Raw genomic sequence first — 14041 nt, 5'->3', positions numbered from 1 at the left:
TACTAATAGTTAAGTGTCTCGTTCCAAGAGAGCTGTAAAACCTGCGGCCAGAGAGCATATGAAAAAGGAAGAGCCAGTTCTTTTTGCATCCTGACTGCTACAGACCTGTGTTCAAAAGCAAGGCACTACGCCAACCAAGTCAGAGCTCTCTGCTCCAGGCACTAAATTTGCAACGAGATGCAAAATTATTTACAAGCAAGCAGCTTGTCATCATGGCCAAAAAACAAAACCCAAAATCCATAAAAGCAATGTTATTTGGCAACAGACATTTCCGAAGAAAAGATATTTAAAATTCCTGAGTGCACAGAATATTTTCAGGAACCTCTGCAATTGACAGGTTAGATAGAAATTGCTGTAGTCCTGGGAATGAAATCCTGTAATATATTGTTTGGGACCCTAAAGTTACAGAAACCTATATTGACACTTACTCTATAGTTGTAAAAGGTCATGTACACCTATAAAAGAACAAGTTATCCCACTCCACATGTAACCTCCAAACACAGTATGATTTTTCGTCTCGCTCTAGTGGTTAGATGACATATAGAAATTTAAAAGTCCACTACCACCTCCAAAATAAAACAGGCTTGCTCCTTTAGCTCAAGCAATAGAGGCTCTTGCTTTTAGATCTAGCGGTCCACAATTCAATCCCTGCAGTCAATGGTGTTGATACAAGTATACTGCTTGAGCTAAACAAATACATGTTCTAGCTACTAGAGGGGGACAGAGCGGCACGGTGTTAATGGGGTTACACATACTGAAATTCAGCTTCATGCAATTCCACAAAAGTCAATGAATGGGATGAATTTAACACATGGACTGAAAAGGGTCTGTTTACACAATCTGTATAATTATTTTTCTTTAAAAAGGGGCGGGGGAGAAGAGGGATGACTGAAGTTCTCACAACTTTATACCAGAACTAGTAAGAGGTTTTTCAAAAATCTGCTCAGGTTAGGGATTGCCAAATGTGTCTAGCATGCAAGAAAGAGGCTGAAACGATGCACTTTTTATTTGTCTAGAAAACCAAAAATCAATAAGACTACACTACGGAATCATTGCCTGAGAAAATCTGAGTTTAAAACTCAAAGTCATTTCCAAAATGTCACTAACACCAGGCTGCATCATAAACTGGTAAACTTTATTTAAAAGCACTTGTATAGATTTACTGATAGTTTGGAAGCAAACTTATCATGTCTTTTCCAGACAGAAAAGCTGTGCAACCAACTTCAGTGAATTTTTATGGCAGAGTTATACACCCGTTGAAAAAACTGATTCAGGAAACAATGACTAACGACAGCCGTGTACGTGTTGTCACCAACACAGAATTTGTTGTGCTGGTGTAACTGTAGCGTCCTTAAAGGGGAAGCCCCTTGCATTGCACATATCCATTGCTACTTAGCATGATTTGCTCTGCAGCTATCAATGTGTGTTATTCATTTGTCGTTCTACCACACCAATCACTGAGATACTCAAGTGCCCGTCCATCTGAGATTATAAATCCACTGGGGCAGGTGCCAGGTACTGCAGCATGCCAAGTACACTGATCGCCCCCACCAAATAAATCATGGTCATCTTCTCAGAATTAAGATACACGTTGCAGCCTGTTGCAGCCACAAGAAACCAAGGTTCAGTCTGAAAGTACTGAGTTATACATGAATTTAGCAATTGCCTATCAGTCTAAGGCTGTGCCTCAATATTGGTAGGTTACAGCTGGTGTCTACAAGCTCATCACCCTGTGGTAAGAGTTTTAGGGACATGGCATTTGCAAATTGATAAGAACTCATCAGGTTTGTGTTCTCTGAATCTCTCCAGTTTAAATTAATGAATTAAGACCATCCTCAGACATAAGAAAAACGTCTAGTGTAGACAAGGCCCTCAAGACCCTTCACCTCACCGTCAACCGAGCAGCAACAACAGTGGTACTAATGCAGACACAGTGCTGCTGGCACTGGCCTGGGTTTCAACTATCAGCTCAACTAGCTCTGCTCCAGGCATGGTTCAGTCCACATGAGAGTTAAAACATTAGCAGCTGGTCTGGAGATGTACCAGCAGGCAATTAAGAAACAAGGCTGATGGTTGTCAAGAGAGCTTTAGGGAGTTAAGTGCCCAACTCCCACTGAAACTGGTGCAATAAGAACTGGTCACCTATCTCCCTGAAGTTCATTTGAAAATCCACAGCGAAGAAGTCGAGTGCAGAGAAGGCTGACTTGCAAATCCACTGCTACCTTATCTGGATGGGAGATGGGATTCAGGGATAGACTCACACCAGACTTTTTGTCCAAGTCTTTGTAGAAGGGGTTAAAAGCCAGCCAGCACTGTATTAAATACCTTAGTCATTGTTCAAATCCAGGGCACAGAAGCGGATGAGCTCATACTAAAAAGAAGGGGCCAGGAAAGATGACAGACTCCCGCAAGCAGGAAGTCTGACTTTACTTGTCTCAGGAAGCACTATGCACGTGCATGGAGTGCTATAAATAAGAACTCAAATGAAGCCAACCTGCCATTTGATCAAGGAAACCTAAAAATTCAAAACTATTCATGAAAAGCCCAGCAAGACTGACAGCTTCATGTGGGAATGGACTTCTGGAATCCTTGAGAGTAGAGAGAATATTAAAGCAGCATGCTCACTGTTTAAGAAGTGCCTTCTCTCTAAAGATATCAGGAAAAAGTGGGGTCAAGCCAACAATTTTCTAAGATCACAAGCTCTCTGGCCAGGGATTGTCTTTTTGTTCTGTGCTGTACAGAGCTTAGCAAAAAAGAGTTGGGCTCTTAGGCTCTATGATAATGCAGACAACAGCTGTGGCTCTGTGCACATCAGCAGCAGGAAAATTTGGTGGAGGCCTTCAAGGAAAGGCACTATGACATGAAGATGTCTCAGGACCCCACCTGCCTTTAGGATTTTGAGTGGGGAAGCGCCCTGAGGTGGCAGATCTTAGTTCCACTCTGTTTAACCCACGCCCTGTCTCCAGGATCTGGATTTATTTCTATAAATACTGGCATTCTACCTAGATTTTTACACTGCCCTCATCAGAATAGTATCTGAGCTAGATCGTGTAAAAAGTCCTGTAATTGCTTACAGTACTCTGAACAATTTGAGAGTGTTAAGATACGTGTTGTTCCTATTTGAATACCGGAAGTTACAAGATTATGAGATTCAGCTGCAGTGTTTTACTCTCTACCTGACCATCACACCAAGATATATATTTAAGTCTTTCCACTCAGCTTACAGGGCTTATTAGAAGAATCAGCTGTTAAACAGTAAGTTTGTCTCAACCTACTGCCCCACTATAATAAGAGTTGCTCCTCAAGTGACAATTGGGTTTTCAGGAACTCCTAAAAATCCACTGTCACTGGCCCCAGGGGCGGGTATGTAAGAAATTGTCTGTAAGTCACCTTCAGGACAAGTGAACTTTTGAAGAACATTGTTATTCCTTAAATCATGTTATCTCCAAAGCATCGGCAATTCAAAGAGAGGTAAGAGTGTATTCAAGCTCGTATAAGGCTACTAAGCTGGTTTTGCAACAACAAAAGATAATGCTATTTAAACAACTCTCAGAATGCTTTTTTTCTTATTTAAACCCGGTTATCCATATTGAGTATGACTCAAAAAAATGTAGCACTATGACTGGGTACGTGGTTTAACTTATACAACTAACCCCACAACAGCTCACAAAAGCATCAGGGCATTTCACACAATTACACTGAACACACAGTGATCTTCAAACTTGGAAGTCAACTTTTGTGTTAAACAATGCAAATGAACGAGGCACATTTACTACCCAACAGTGGAACACAGCTTTGCTTCATATGATGCATCAAAGTTAAACAAAAAACGAACACTGTCAAAGAGTTACCATTGTTAGGAGAAAACTCTCCTAAATTTGTAATAACGTAGGCCCTGACTTCCAGTATTAGGAGCATGAAAGTCTATGCATGCATTTGCACACGTTTAACTTATGTATTTATAACTAAGACCTTGTTTTAGTCACAGGTACTTTTAGTAAAAGTCATGGACAGGGGAAGTAAACAAAAATTCACGGCCCACGACCAGTCCCTGACTTATTCTATATATCCCTGACTAAATCTTGCGGGGGGGGGGGGGGGGGGGGGGCACGCACACTGCCTGGGACCCCCACTTGTGCTGGGGGGATCCGGGGGGCGGCGGGCAGCCCAGGACTCCTGCTGGTGCTAGGGTGGGGGGGGCAGTTGGTGGGGCTGGCAGACTCCCTACCTGGCTCTGCACCTCCAGGGAAGTGGTGACATCACCCACCCGCAGCTCCTAGGCGGAGGCATGGCCAGGCAGCTCTGTGCACTGCCTCTACCCCAAACACCAGCTCTGCAGCTCCCATTGGCCAATGGGAGCCAATGGGAGCTGCGGGGGCGGTGCCTCTATAGAGCCCTCACCCTGTCCCGTGCCCCAACCCCCAGCCCTGACCCCCCTCCACCACCCAAACTCTTGCTGCTGCTGCTGGCGGAGGGGGGGGGGGGGTTTGCGCCCAGTGGCCTAAGACTGTCCCAGCAGTGGCCGGTGCAGCTGGCCCTCAGGCAGTCCCTGGGCCAGCCACCAGCCACTGCAGAAATCACAGAGGTCCCGGAAAGTCATGCAATCTGTGACTTCCGTGACCTCTGTGACAAACTCGCAGCCTTATTCATAACCAAACGTATCTGTGTGACTTAGATATTTGCACAGACACATAGCCAAAATGGCACCTAACTGGCCAAGTGTGTGTACAAATATCTGATTTCTACTTGCACAATGGGTATTTGCATGCATAAAACAGATGTGTGCTATTGCATACACCTACCTTTGAAAGTCTCACCCGCGGCAATATGTATTTTTTGGGACCATGAAAGCAATTTTGGTTCTAATACAAGTACCAGGAGGTCCTAGTGTCCTGCCATGAAATCATGGTCTTCCTGTATGTAATGACTTCTCCAGACTCCCCTAACTCAACTGATGACAACACCAACTCTCCTGCAACTCATCTTTGACAGGGACTCCCCATCTTAGCACAGGTTTCAGAGTAACAGCTGTGTTAGTCTGTATTCACAAAAAGAAAAGGAGTACTTGTGGCACCTTAGAGACTAACCAATTTATTTGAGCATGAGCTTTCGTGAGCTACAGCTCACTTCATCGGATGCATACCGTGGAAACTGCAGAAGACATTATATACACGGAGGGTAAGAAAACCTGGATTTGTGCTGGAAATGGCCCAACTTGATGATCACTTTAGATAAGCTATTACCAGCAGGACAGTGGGGTGGGAGGAGGTATTATTTCATGGTCTCTGTGTGTATGTAAAGTCTGCTGCAGTTTCCACGGTATGCATCCGATGAAGTGAGCTGTAGCTCACGAAAGCTCATGCTCAAATAAATTGGTTAGTCTCTAAGGTGCCACAAGTACTCCTTTTCATCTTAGCACAGTCACCCTCTCAAGTGTCCTCATTTTGGCACACCAGCAGTTAGTCACTGTAAATAAGAATATTAAATCATCCTGTGTATGAAATAGGCTTTGCCTGACAAGAAATCCATTTTACATAATTCTCCTAATCAGTGTTTAGAAGGACATCAAGTCTCCCTTGAAATTCCACCACAGTTATGGAGATTATAGACTTTAAATAAGTTATCTGATTTCTTTACAAGAGAAGCAACACAAATTAAAGGCAGGACAACCCAAAAGAGGTCTTTCACTTGCCAGGGTGACATGGGAAAGAGCAGGTAATCCTTCTAGCCAGACTGGCTTTGTCCAGCCTTTTCATACCAATTCCTATAGCAAATCCCATGGCAGTGCTTTATGCTGTATTTGCAACTTTGTTTAAAAATTAGTTCTCTTGGATCTTCCACAACTTTTAAATAGTCACATACTGCCAACACTGAAAAGGATTTCCCCCCTCCGTCTAGACAAATTGAAATATTCGCCCATGACTATTGTTTTCCCTCCTCTCATACACGTTTTTAATTTTATTTTTCTTAAATGCAATTGCTGGCAGACTTGGAATAAGCTGTGCCAGGTGCATGTATGAAGGTATTATAATCATGAATCAGAGACATCTTTTACAACAGGATTTAACAGAAACCACAGCATGGAGTAAGCTACTGTAACGTACACTATACTATTATACATTTTTTTATAATAATCAGCAAAAGCTATCTATTAAAAATTCACAAAAACATCTAAAATTAATTTTCCTGGTCTTTTTTTTATATCTGTGTGATGTCCCAACAACTTACGTAGACCTACGTTTTCAAGCGTCACTAGTGATTTTAGGTGTCCAATGAGAAACACCTCAAAGAGAGCTGATTTTCAGATAGCAGGCAGGCAGCACTATCCGAACACTAGGTCCCTTTAGATTGTCTCATGTTGGGCACATCAAAACTTGCATCATCCATATTAAGTAGTCACTCTGGAAAATGTATACCCCTTTGTTTAAGAGAAAAAACAATTGTTAATAGGCTTTTTATCTTTGTAGCTCATCATGTAAACTGCTTTTGACCTTGTGCAATAATTGCTTTCTTTCCACCCACACACACCCCTTTTCGTTACCACTATCTACATTCAGGATGGCGCTACCTTGATCACTGAGCCATTTGTAACAAATGTCTTGTGAGACAGAAGGTGATAAGTCGGACAGTCCCCCATTTTTGTTTATTATTAATATCTAAAATAGTTGAAGAAACATTTTAATCAAATCAGATCATAAAGAATGGGGTTCCCCTCTGTTACATGAAGGTATTTAGAACTCTGAATTCTGAATGCTTCAAGAAAACTGCTGAGTTCTTCATATTCGCAACAAAGAAAGGAAAACATTTTGGGCTCAGATTTTAGTGGTCATAAGTAAATCTCCAGTTTATTAATGTGCAAAATAAAAATATAAACAGCATCTATGGTACCCATCGGGCCAGTAACATGACCTTTTCTTAACCACTGTGGTACTGACAATGTACATAAAAAAAGGAAGAAGTCTCAACTAATGTGGAATTAGGATTGCAAATCCCATCTGACTTTTCTACTTGTTTCTGTTCATTTTTCTTGAGAAGTACAAGCCATGGCACTTTACTGATCCAAATTATAAAGAGAATAATTAATCCTTACCTCTAGCCTTTTAAGGAACAACGCACAGATAAAAAGCACTGATGCATTTTCAGTTATGATGCATAGTAACAAAAAGGACAAACGTAATTTCTTCCTTCATCGAACAGAAGAGGTGACACAGGGATAACATCATGGTATTTATGTTTTACTCTAAAGTTAGGGTACATCTACACTGCAATCAGAGGTGTGACTGCAGCACGGGTTACCATTCCCATGTTACCTCTGCTAAAAATAGCAGTGAAGATACAGCAGCGCAGGTTTTAGGGTAGACTGTACAAGGCTGTCAGGGACCCCGGGTACCTATTGCAGTGCTAGCCCAGGCCGCGGTATTTTCACTGCTAGATTAGGTATGCCTACCTATGCTGCAGTCACACCTCAAATGGCAGTGTAGACATACCCTTAAAATAAGGAACACTATAAACTGCATTAAAGGTAACATGGGATTTGCAGAATTCACCATTCTAAGTCAAGAGGATAGTGAAAAATACCATGGTGATGTGAAAATTTGACTAGCGCCTACTGTTCTGCACAGTACTTAAACTACAGGCATAATATATAGTTTGTCCTAACAGTTGTTTCAAGCTCTGTGTAACCCATTAATTATACTGCATATCACTGGTTTTAAAATGCTTAGTGAAGGAAAACCTGCACAACTATTTACTAATTAACAAATGACTGTAATACTGACAATTACCGATGCTGACAAAGAATTTTCTCCTTGTTATGAGTGTAAAGTTCAATTTCTCATCAAGTCCAGCATTGGTGCAACATTTTATTAACATTCTGTTTAATATTTGTCCCAGATATCAATTTATGAATGAACACATTTGTGTAATTTCAAAAATTAAGGGCATGAGAAAAAGAGTGTGTGACATATTATCCCTTGCTAGACAGTAGTTTTGAGGAAGTGTAAAGAGATACACTATCATTTATTCGATATGTGAGACCACCAAAGAAAGAAATCGCACCCCACTTCGGGGGATGAACTCTAATAATACTTGGCACTTACAAAATGCTTTACATTGTCAAAGCATTAGACAAAACATTACCTGCTCAATCCTCATAACACTCCTGCCATGTTGATAAGGAGTATTATCTTAATTTAACAGCGGGAGTAACATTCACAGAGAGGTTAAGTGATTTGACTATGGCCAGAGGGAGGCAGTGTCACAGCCACGATGAGAACTCAGAAATACATAGATCATGAGGGCACAATCACACTATGCTGCATCTTTAAATAAAAGAAATCTCTTACCTATCCAGAGCAGGTATTAAAGTCATATCAACGTAATCAAAGATAGCACATTGCATTAAAACTGCCAAAATTGAGATGAGCTCTGTCATCTTTGTTCTGCAGGTGCACATATCACACTGTCCCTCCGTTCACATTACCAGTTCTGCTCCCATTAGCTACCAGGATATTGAAATTTACAGCTCCATACTAGTTTCAGTGGCCTGTTGTGTCATAATATTGTAGCTGACTGCCAGAGTCCTTACAAGCCTAGCCCTATCCCAAAAAAGCATAAGCAAAAAAGAAACAAAAAATCTTGCAACTGAGAATAACTCATATACTGAGTTTTTCATCCGTAGCCCTCAAACCACTCGATAAAAGGAACTCAATATCATTACGCCCCATTTTACAGATGGAGAAACTGAGTCACAGAGAAAAAAAAGGACTGGCCAGCAGCAGTGCCAGGAACAGAAAGGGTCTCCCGAGTCCCAGTCTAATCCTCCAATCACAAGACATTTGCTAATTACCCCAATTCAATCACTTGCTTTTACTTCTTCCCATCCATCATCTATAGGTCATATATGTAAACCATAAGCTCCTCTGGACAGGACTTTGTGAAGTTGAGTGCTCACATTTGACGCTACAGGTGAAAACCTGGCCTCACTGAAGTCAGTGGGAGTTTTCCCATTGACTTCAATGGAAACAGGATCTCACCCTATATCAGTATTATCAAGTGTACGCCTGTGAACCAAAACCAATTCAGGAGTCGAGGTTTGGTTCTGGAGCGATAGATATCTGAGATTTTACCCAGGGGATAGCTTTTTTAAATAAACATTTTGAGGTGAGGCAAGGACAAAATGGACACATACATATATCTGTATTTATAAGGGGGTCTGAAATGGAGGACTTGGCAGTCTGCAGTGTCCCTCTGACACACACGAGTACTTGCCACACCAACTCAGACACTGTAGTCTACTCTGATAAACTCAGAAATGGTCTGGGAACCAGGAGCCCCTGAATTCTAATCCTGACCCCCTCACCTATGTGTAGAATGTCTTCAGGAAAGTGAAACTGACTGAGCTCAGTTTCCCTATCAGTAAAATGGTGTCAACAGTATTCAGTCACCTACCTCCAAAGGATGTTGTGAGGGTTAGCCAATGTTTGCAAAGCACTCCAGAGATGTGGAATGCTACAGAAGCAGTAATTATCCTGCCTCTGGCAATGGTATACCTTATGTACCACAAGAAGGTGCACTTTCCACCTTATTAGTTGTGCAATATTGTGCACTGAAGGAAGATGCCTTCCTGACTCCTACAATCACCAGTTTTTGCCCTGAAGTACAAGGTTTAATCAGGTTTCAGAGTAACAGCTGTGTTAGTCTGTATTCGCAAAAAGAAAAGGAGTACTTGTGGCACCTTAGAGACTAACCAATTTATCTGAGCATGAGAACCACTTGATATACTGAAAAGGGAAGCATCTTATAAAGGTATATATACCACAGCACTATGTGGTTGCACACAACTTGATCATTATATTACTTGGATATCCGTAAGGAAGACTTTACTGCAATCTGTGTTATTTGTAACTTTCCTGATAGAATTCATTGTATTAAGAATAATCGTTTGCTTTTTAGTGCTTTTCTTTAGAGGACCATAAAGTGCTTTACAAAGGTACGTAAACCATCTCCATTTTACAGATGGGGAACCTGAGCCAGAAAGAGGTTAAAATCTAGATTTTCAAAAGTAGCCTCTAATTTGAGGCACCCAGCTCAGAATTTTAGAAATGCCGAGCACCCCACAATGCCAGCTGACAACAAAGAGAGCTGCAGGTGCTCAGCAATTCTGGAAAAATCTCAGTAGTCCACACCCAAAAATTGAGGTTACTTACAAAAATCAGGACCTTCATTACCAGTTCAAGGTAACAGAGCAAGTCAGGGCTGGAAATGGTCTCCTGATTCCTTATCTTCTGCTCTAACTACTAGTTAACACTACCTTCACTAAAATCAAGACTAAGACCCTGACCCTACAAAGTCTCATGCATATGTTTAACTTTATGATAAATCAGTGAGTGCATAAAGTTAATCACAGACTTAGCCTGTGGTCTTGATACAGCAAAATTTATTTTTGTTTAATCTTGAAGTAAAATTTCAAGAGAACACCTTCAAATTCAAGATAAAGAAAATTAGAAGAAAATTTAAAAATTGTACACACTGATGGGTAAAGCATCAGTATAATCAACAGCTCAATTAAGACATCTACTCAAAGTGCTGGGGTAAATTAAGAAGGAGAGTGAGAATAATGTGGAAAAATTATAATGGCACCATGTAATTTCACTTAGAATACCACATTCACTTTTGCTCATCTGATCTCAAAAAGGACATGACTGTAATAAAAAAGATCCAGAGAAAGGCAACAAGAATTTTAGAGTCAGAGAGTTCTATACAAAGAGAGATTTAAAAGATTTAAGATTATTTTGTCTGGAAAAGAGAAGAGGAATTATGGCAGAGGTCTACATATAGAAAGGGAATGGTATAATGATCTCCAGTCCGATAAGATGAGAAAAAAGGGGAAATAAATAAAAATTCTTGCATCTATTTTTAAAGACCTAGGATCAAACTCATCACTGGTGTAACTCCACTGGCATAATCTCGGTCCAAATTGTATAATCAACCTGGGACTTTCACTACCACAGTTACTATTGAGACAAACTTCACACACTAAAGAGGAGTCTGGTACAAAACCTTGAATCAAGACATCTTCAAATTTTAGGAAGATTTTGGCTCCACGGTTCAGCTTCACTTCAACTAAACGCTTACATAGCTATAAATGCTAGTGACCTCTGTGCTTCAGGTACATGCAATCAGCTGTGCAGAACGTGTAGTTCTTTTCCATCATCCTTTGAACCAACGGCTATCCAGGCCACCGTCAGAGGCAAGAGATTAGTCTAGATGGGCCAATAGTTCTGTCCTAGAACGGCAATTCCAATATTATGTTTTAATTTCCAATGCAATGGGGGCAATCCCCATGTCGTAAAAATTCTAGCAATTCTGCCACTTGCTTCATATAGTTGTATTTCTGCCATGTATTTTGGATTGTGTGTGAATGAGAAAATAAACACAGTTTATCATTAATTATTAACTTTTTTGTAAAGAGAAGGGAAAGAAATATATTTCCACCAAAACAGTTAAACAAAGGAGTGAATGAAAGTATTCATGTTAACCAATCTTTTTACATGTTAATACTAAACTTTCAAAGAATCAGTTTTAAAAGCATCTTTTTGCAGGCCTACGAGTCTAAGGTATGAAACAGCATTATTTTGCTATTCTTTCGTATAATTTAAATGTAATGTGCCTAGATATTCCCGGATGTGCTGTCATACAATTCTTCTCCCAGTACCCAGTTAAAGTTTAAGATTTCCACATTGTTTTAGATATCTGTAATCTGAGCACGCACATACAAACATCACGGAAAAAGCTATAGAAAGTAACTATATAGACACATCTTTAATAAATCCATTTTCAGTTCATTTTTGGTTGCCTCCTTTAAATCATAACATTTCTATGCCACCAAATCAGATCTCCTCAAAAGGAATTTCAACAGAAGACACACTTCATCATGCAGGAACTTTTGTTTCTAATTAGTTACTATGTGAACTGATCAACTGAAAAAAAGAAAGGAATCTAATATGTAATATTGATCACAGAAATATTCCCCTCACCATTATAAAATGAGAGCCGCTATTATTAAAGAAATATGTATCGATTATTTCATTGGCAGAATGCAAATGTACTCACCCCACCTTCTAAAAACATTAGGTGATGAAAAAAACAGGTGAAAGGAAACAAAACAAAGAAAGAAAATCATCCTGTTCTGAAAATAAAGCCCCAAAAGGAAAAACAGAGAAACAATTCAAACTTCGTATCAGCAACTGGCAAAGTCAAAAGGGGCCAAGTACCCTGGAGTAAAGCCATGTGTGACACAAAATGTCAAAGCTAATTGCCTCAGGGTCAGCAGTCTCCTCAAGGAGAATTTTTTCTACATGGAATACCCTACAGTGTTGCAATATTTACACATTCTCTAGTTATTTTATATTTATATGACATATACAAACATACCTACAGAATCTAAAGGATATTTCTTTAAAAATGCATTTACTTAGCACTAAGTTAAACCCATTTTGCAGCAGGTTTGAAATGCCAATGCCGCCTCCTCCATCTAATAGCACGTTTGCCCTGAGAGTTGGATGTCCCTGCAGCATTACAGCCTTATTTTATAAAACATTTCAAAGGATCCCCTTAAGACTACACACCTTTAAAACCTGAAAGGATCATTAAATATAAATATATTTGCAGAGTCTGTTCTATAATGATTATATAATATTCCAGGGTGCCAGCCTCAGATGCACCCAATGTGACATTGCAATGTTTCAGCGTATCCTCCCCGAGTGCAGAAAGCGTTGCTGAGGGGGGAAAACGCTGGGGTATGGCAAACCTGCTGCGAGACATACACATGTACATGCCGCCCAAAGCTTAACCCAACTCTGCCCCTTTTGCAGCAGGTCTGACATACCCCCGCCTCTTCCCCCGTCAGCAACACTTTCCGCACTTGCAGCGGGACGCCCTCACGCATTGCACCACCACACAGGATGCATGTCCGAGTGCCACCCTGGCGTGTCCTGTAACCCTCACACAGCCCGCACGTAGGGACCCCGAAAGGGGTGCTCTGGGGGAAAGGCTCCAGGCAGGTGTGCGCTTTCCGCAGTCGGCTCGAAGCGCCCGCACCCTGGCAGCGGGCGGCTGCAAGCCCAGCCCCGCCCCAGCGGCTGCCCCAGAAGGAGCAGCTCGGGACTCGCCTGCAGGCTCCCGGAGAACTTCAACTTCAGCAGCGGCTGCCAGAACTGCCCAGGCAACCTGACAGCGAGCGCGGCACACGCCCCGGCTCCCCGCTGCGCCCCCGCCCCATGCCGGCTCCCCCCGGGCGCCCCCCCCCCCCCGGGACTCACCAGGAGTCCGAGCAGCAGCATTGTCCCTGCCGAGCGCGCGGTGCCCAGCCAGCGCCAGCGCCGCCGCCCCCCCCCCGGTCCCCTCCTCCTGCGGCTGCCGCTGTCGGGGCCGGCGGCTGCCACGTCTGGCGACGCATGCGCAATCCGTGGGGAACCCCGCTGCCGGGGAGCGGAGGCGCGGGGAAGAGGGGCGAGAGGCATGCTGGGGGTTGTAGTTTTGCCCTGGCCCTGGCTGCGAGGCGAAAGGGGAGAGAGCAGCAGCAGCGGCGGCACCGCCCCCCACCCCCACCGCAATTACTTGACCCTGGGTGCTCGGTCTCCAGAAAGCCCGTGCACAGTCAGAGGGGTGCTGTGCTGTCCTGTCCCCCAGACCCACTGCAGCAGGGGTGCCCCCCCCCCCAGGACGGGTCAGGTCCCCCACACCCCACCCAGCCACAAACGCAGGCAGCTCATGTCGGAGATCAGGCTCCTTGCAAGTCCTGGGATATCCCCAGGGGGCCTGAGCCCATCAGCTGAGGGGCTCTGCCCAGAGGTGGGCCCGCGCAGTTGTACGGCCAAACCCCAAATGATCAAAAATCATGAATCCGACGCCCCCGGCCCCGCCTGCCCTGCTGCAAGAGGTTAGCCCAGACGATAGATCATATTGTGGTTTCTGGTCTGGTTTGATTTTTGAATCCCCCCTGCCCACATGTGTGTGAGACAAAGAGGGAGACAGAATC

The 14041-nt window shown here is 42.7% G+C and overlaps 1 protein-coding gene across 1 annotated transcript in view; it reads right to left on the bottom strand.

Moving 5' to 3' along the window:
* Positions 1 to 13458, bottom strand: part of PDIA5 (protein disulfide isomerase family A member 5) — a 129875-nt gene extending 116417 nt beyond the window's left edge. Inside the window, exon 1 of the mRNA XM_073305109.1 lies at positions 13323 to 13458. Within this exon, the coding sequence (XP_073161210.1) occupies positions 13323 to 13343 (21 nt within the window). The 5' untranslated portion in view covers positions 13344 to 13458. The remainder of the gene's footprint in view (positions 1 to 13322) is intronic.
* Between the last annotated feature and the right edge of the window lie 583 nt (positions 13459 to 14041).

Source organism: Lepidochelys kempii, chromosome 11 (genome assembly GCF_965140265.1).
Source record: "Lepidochelys kempii isolate rLepKem1 chromosome 11, rLepKem1.hap2, whole genome shotgun sequence".
Taxonomy (NCBI): Eukaryota; Metazoa; Chordata; order Testudines; family Cheloniidae; genus Lepidochelys; species Lepidochelys kempii.
This window is presented reverse-complemented; position numbering and strand designations above follow the sequence as displayed.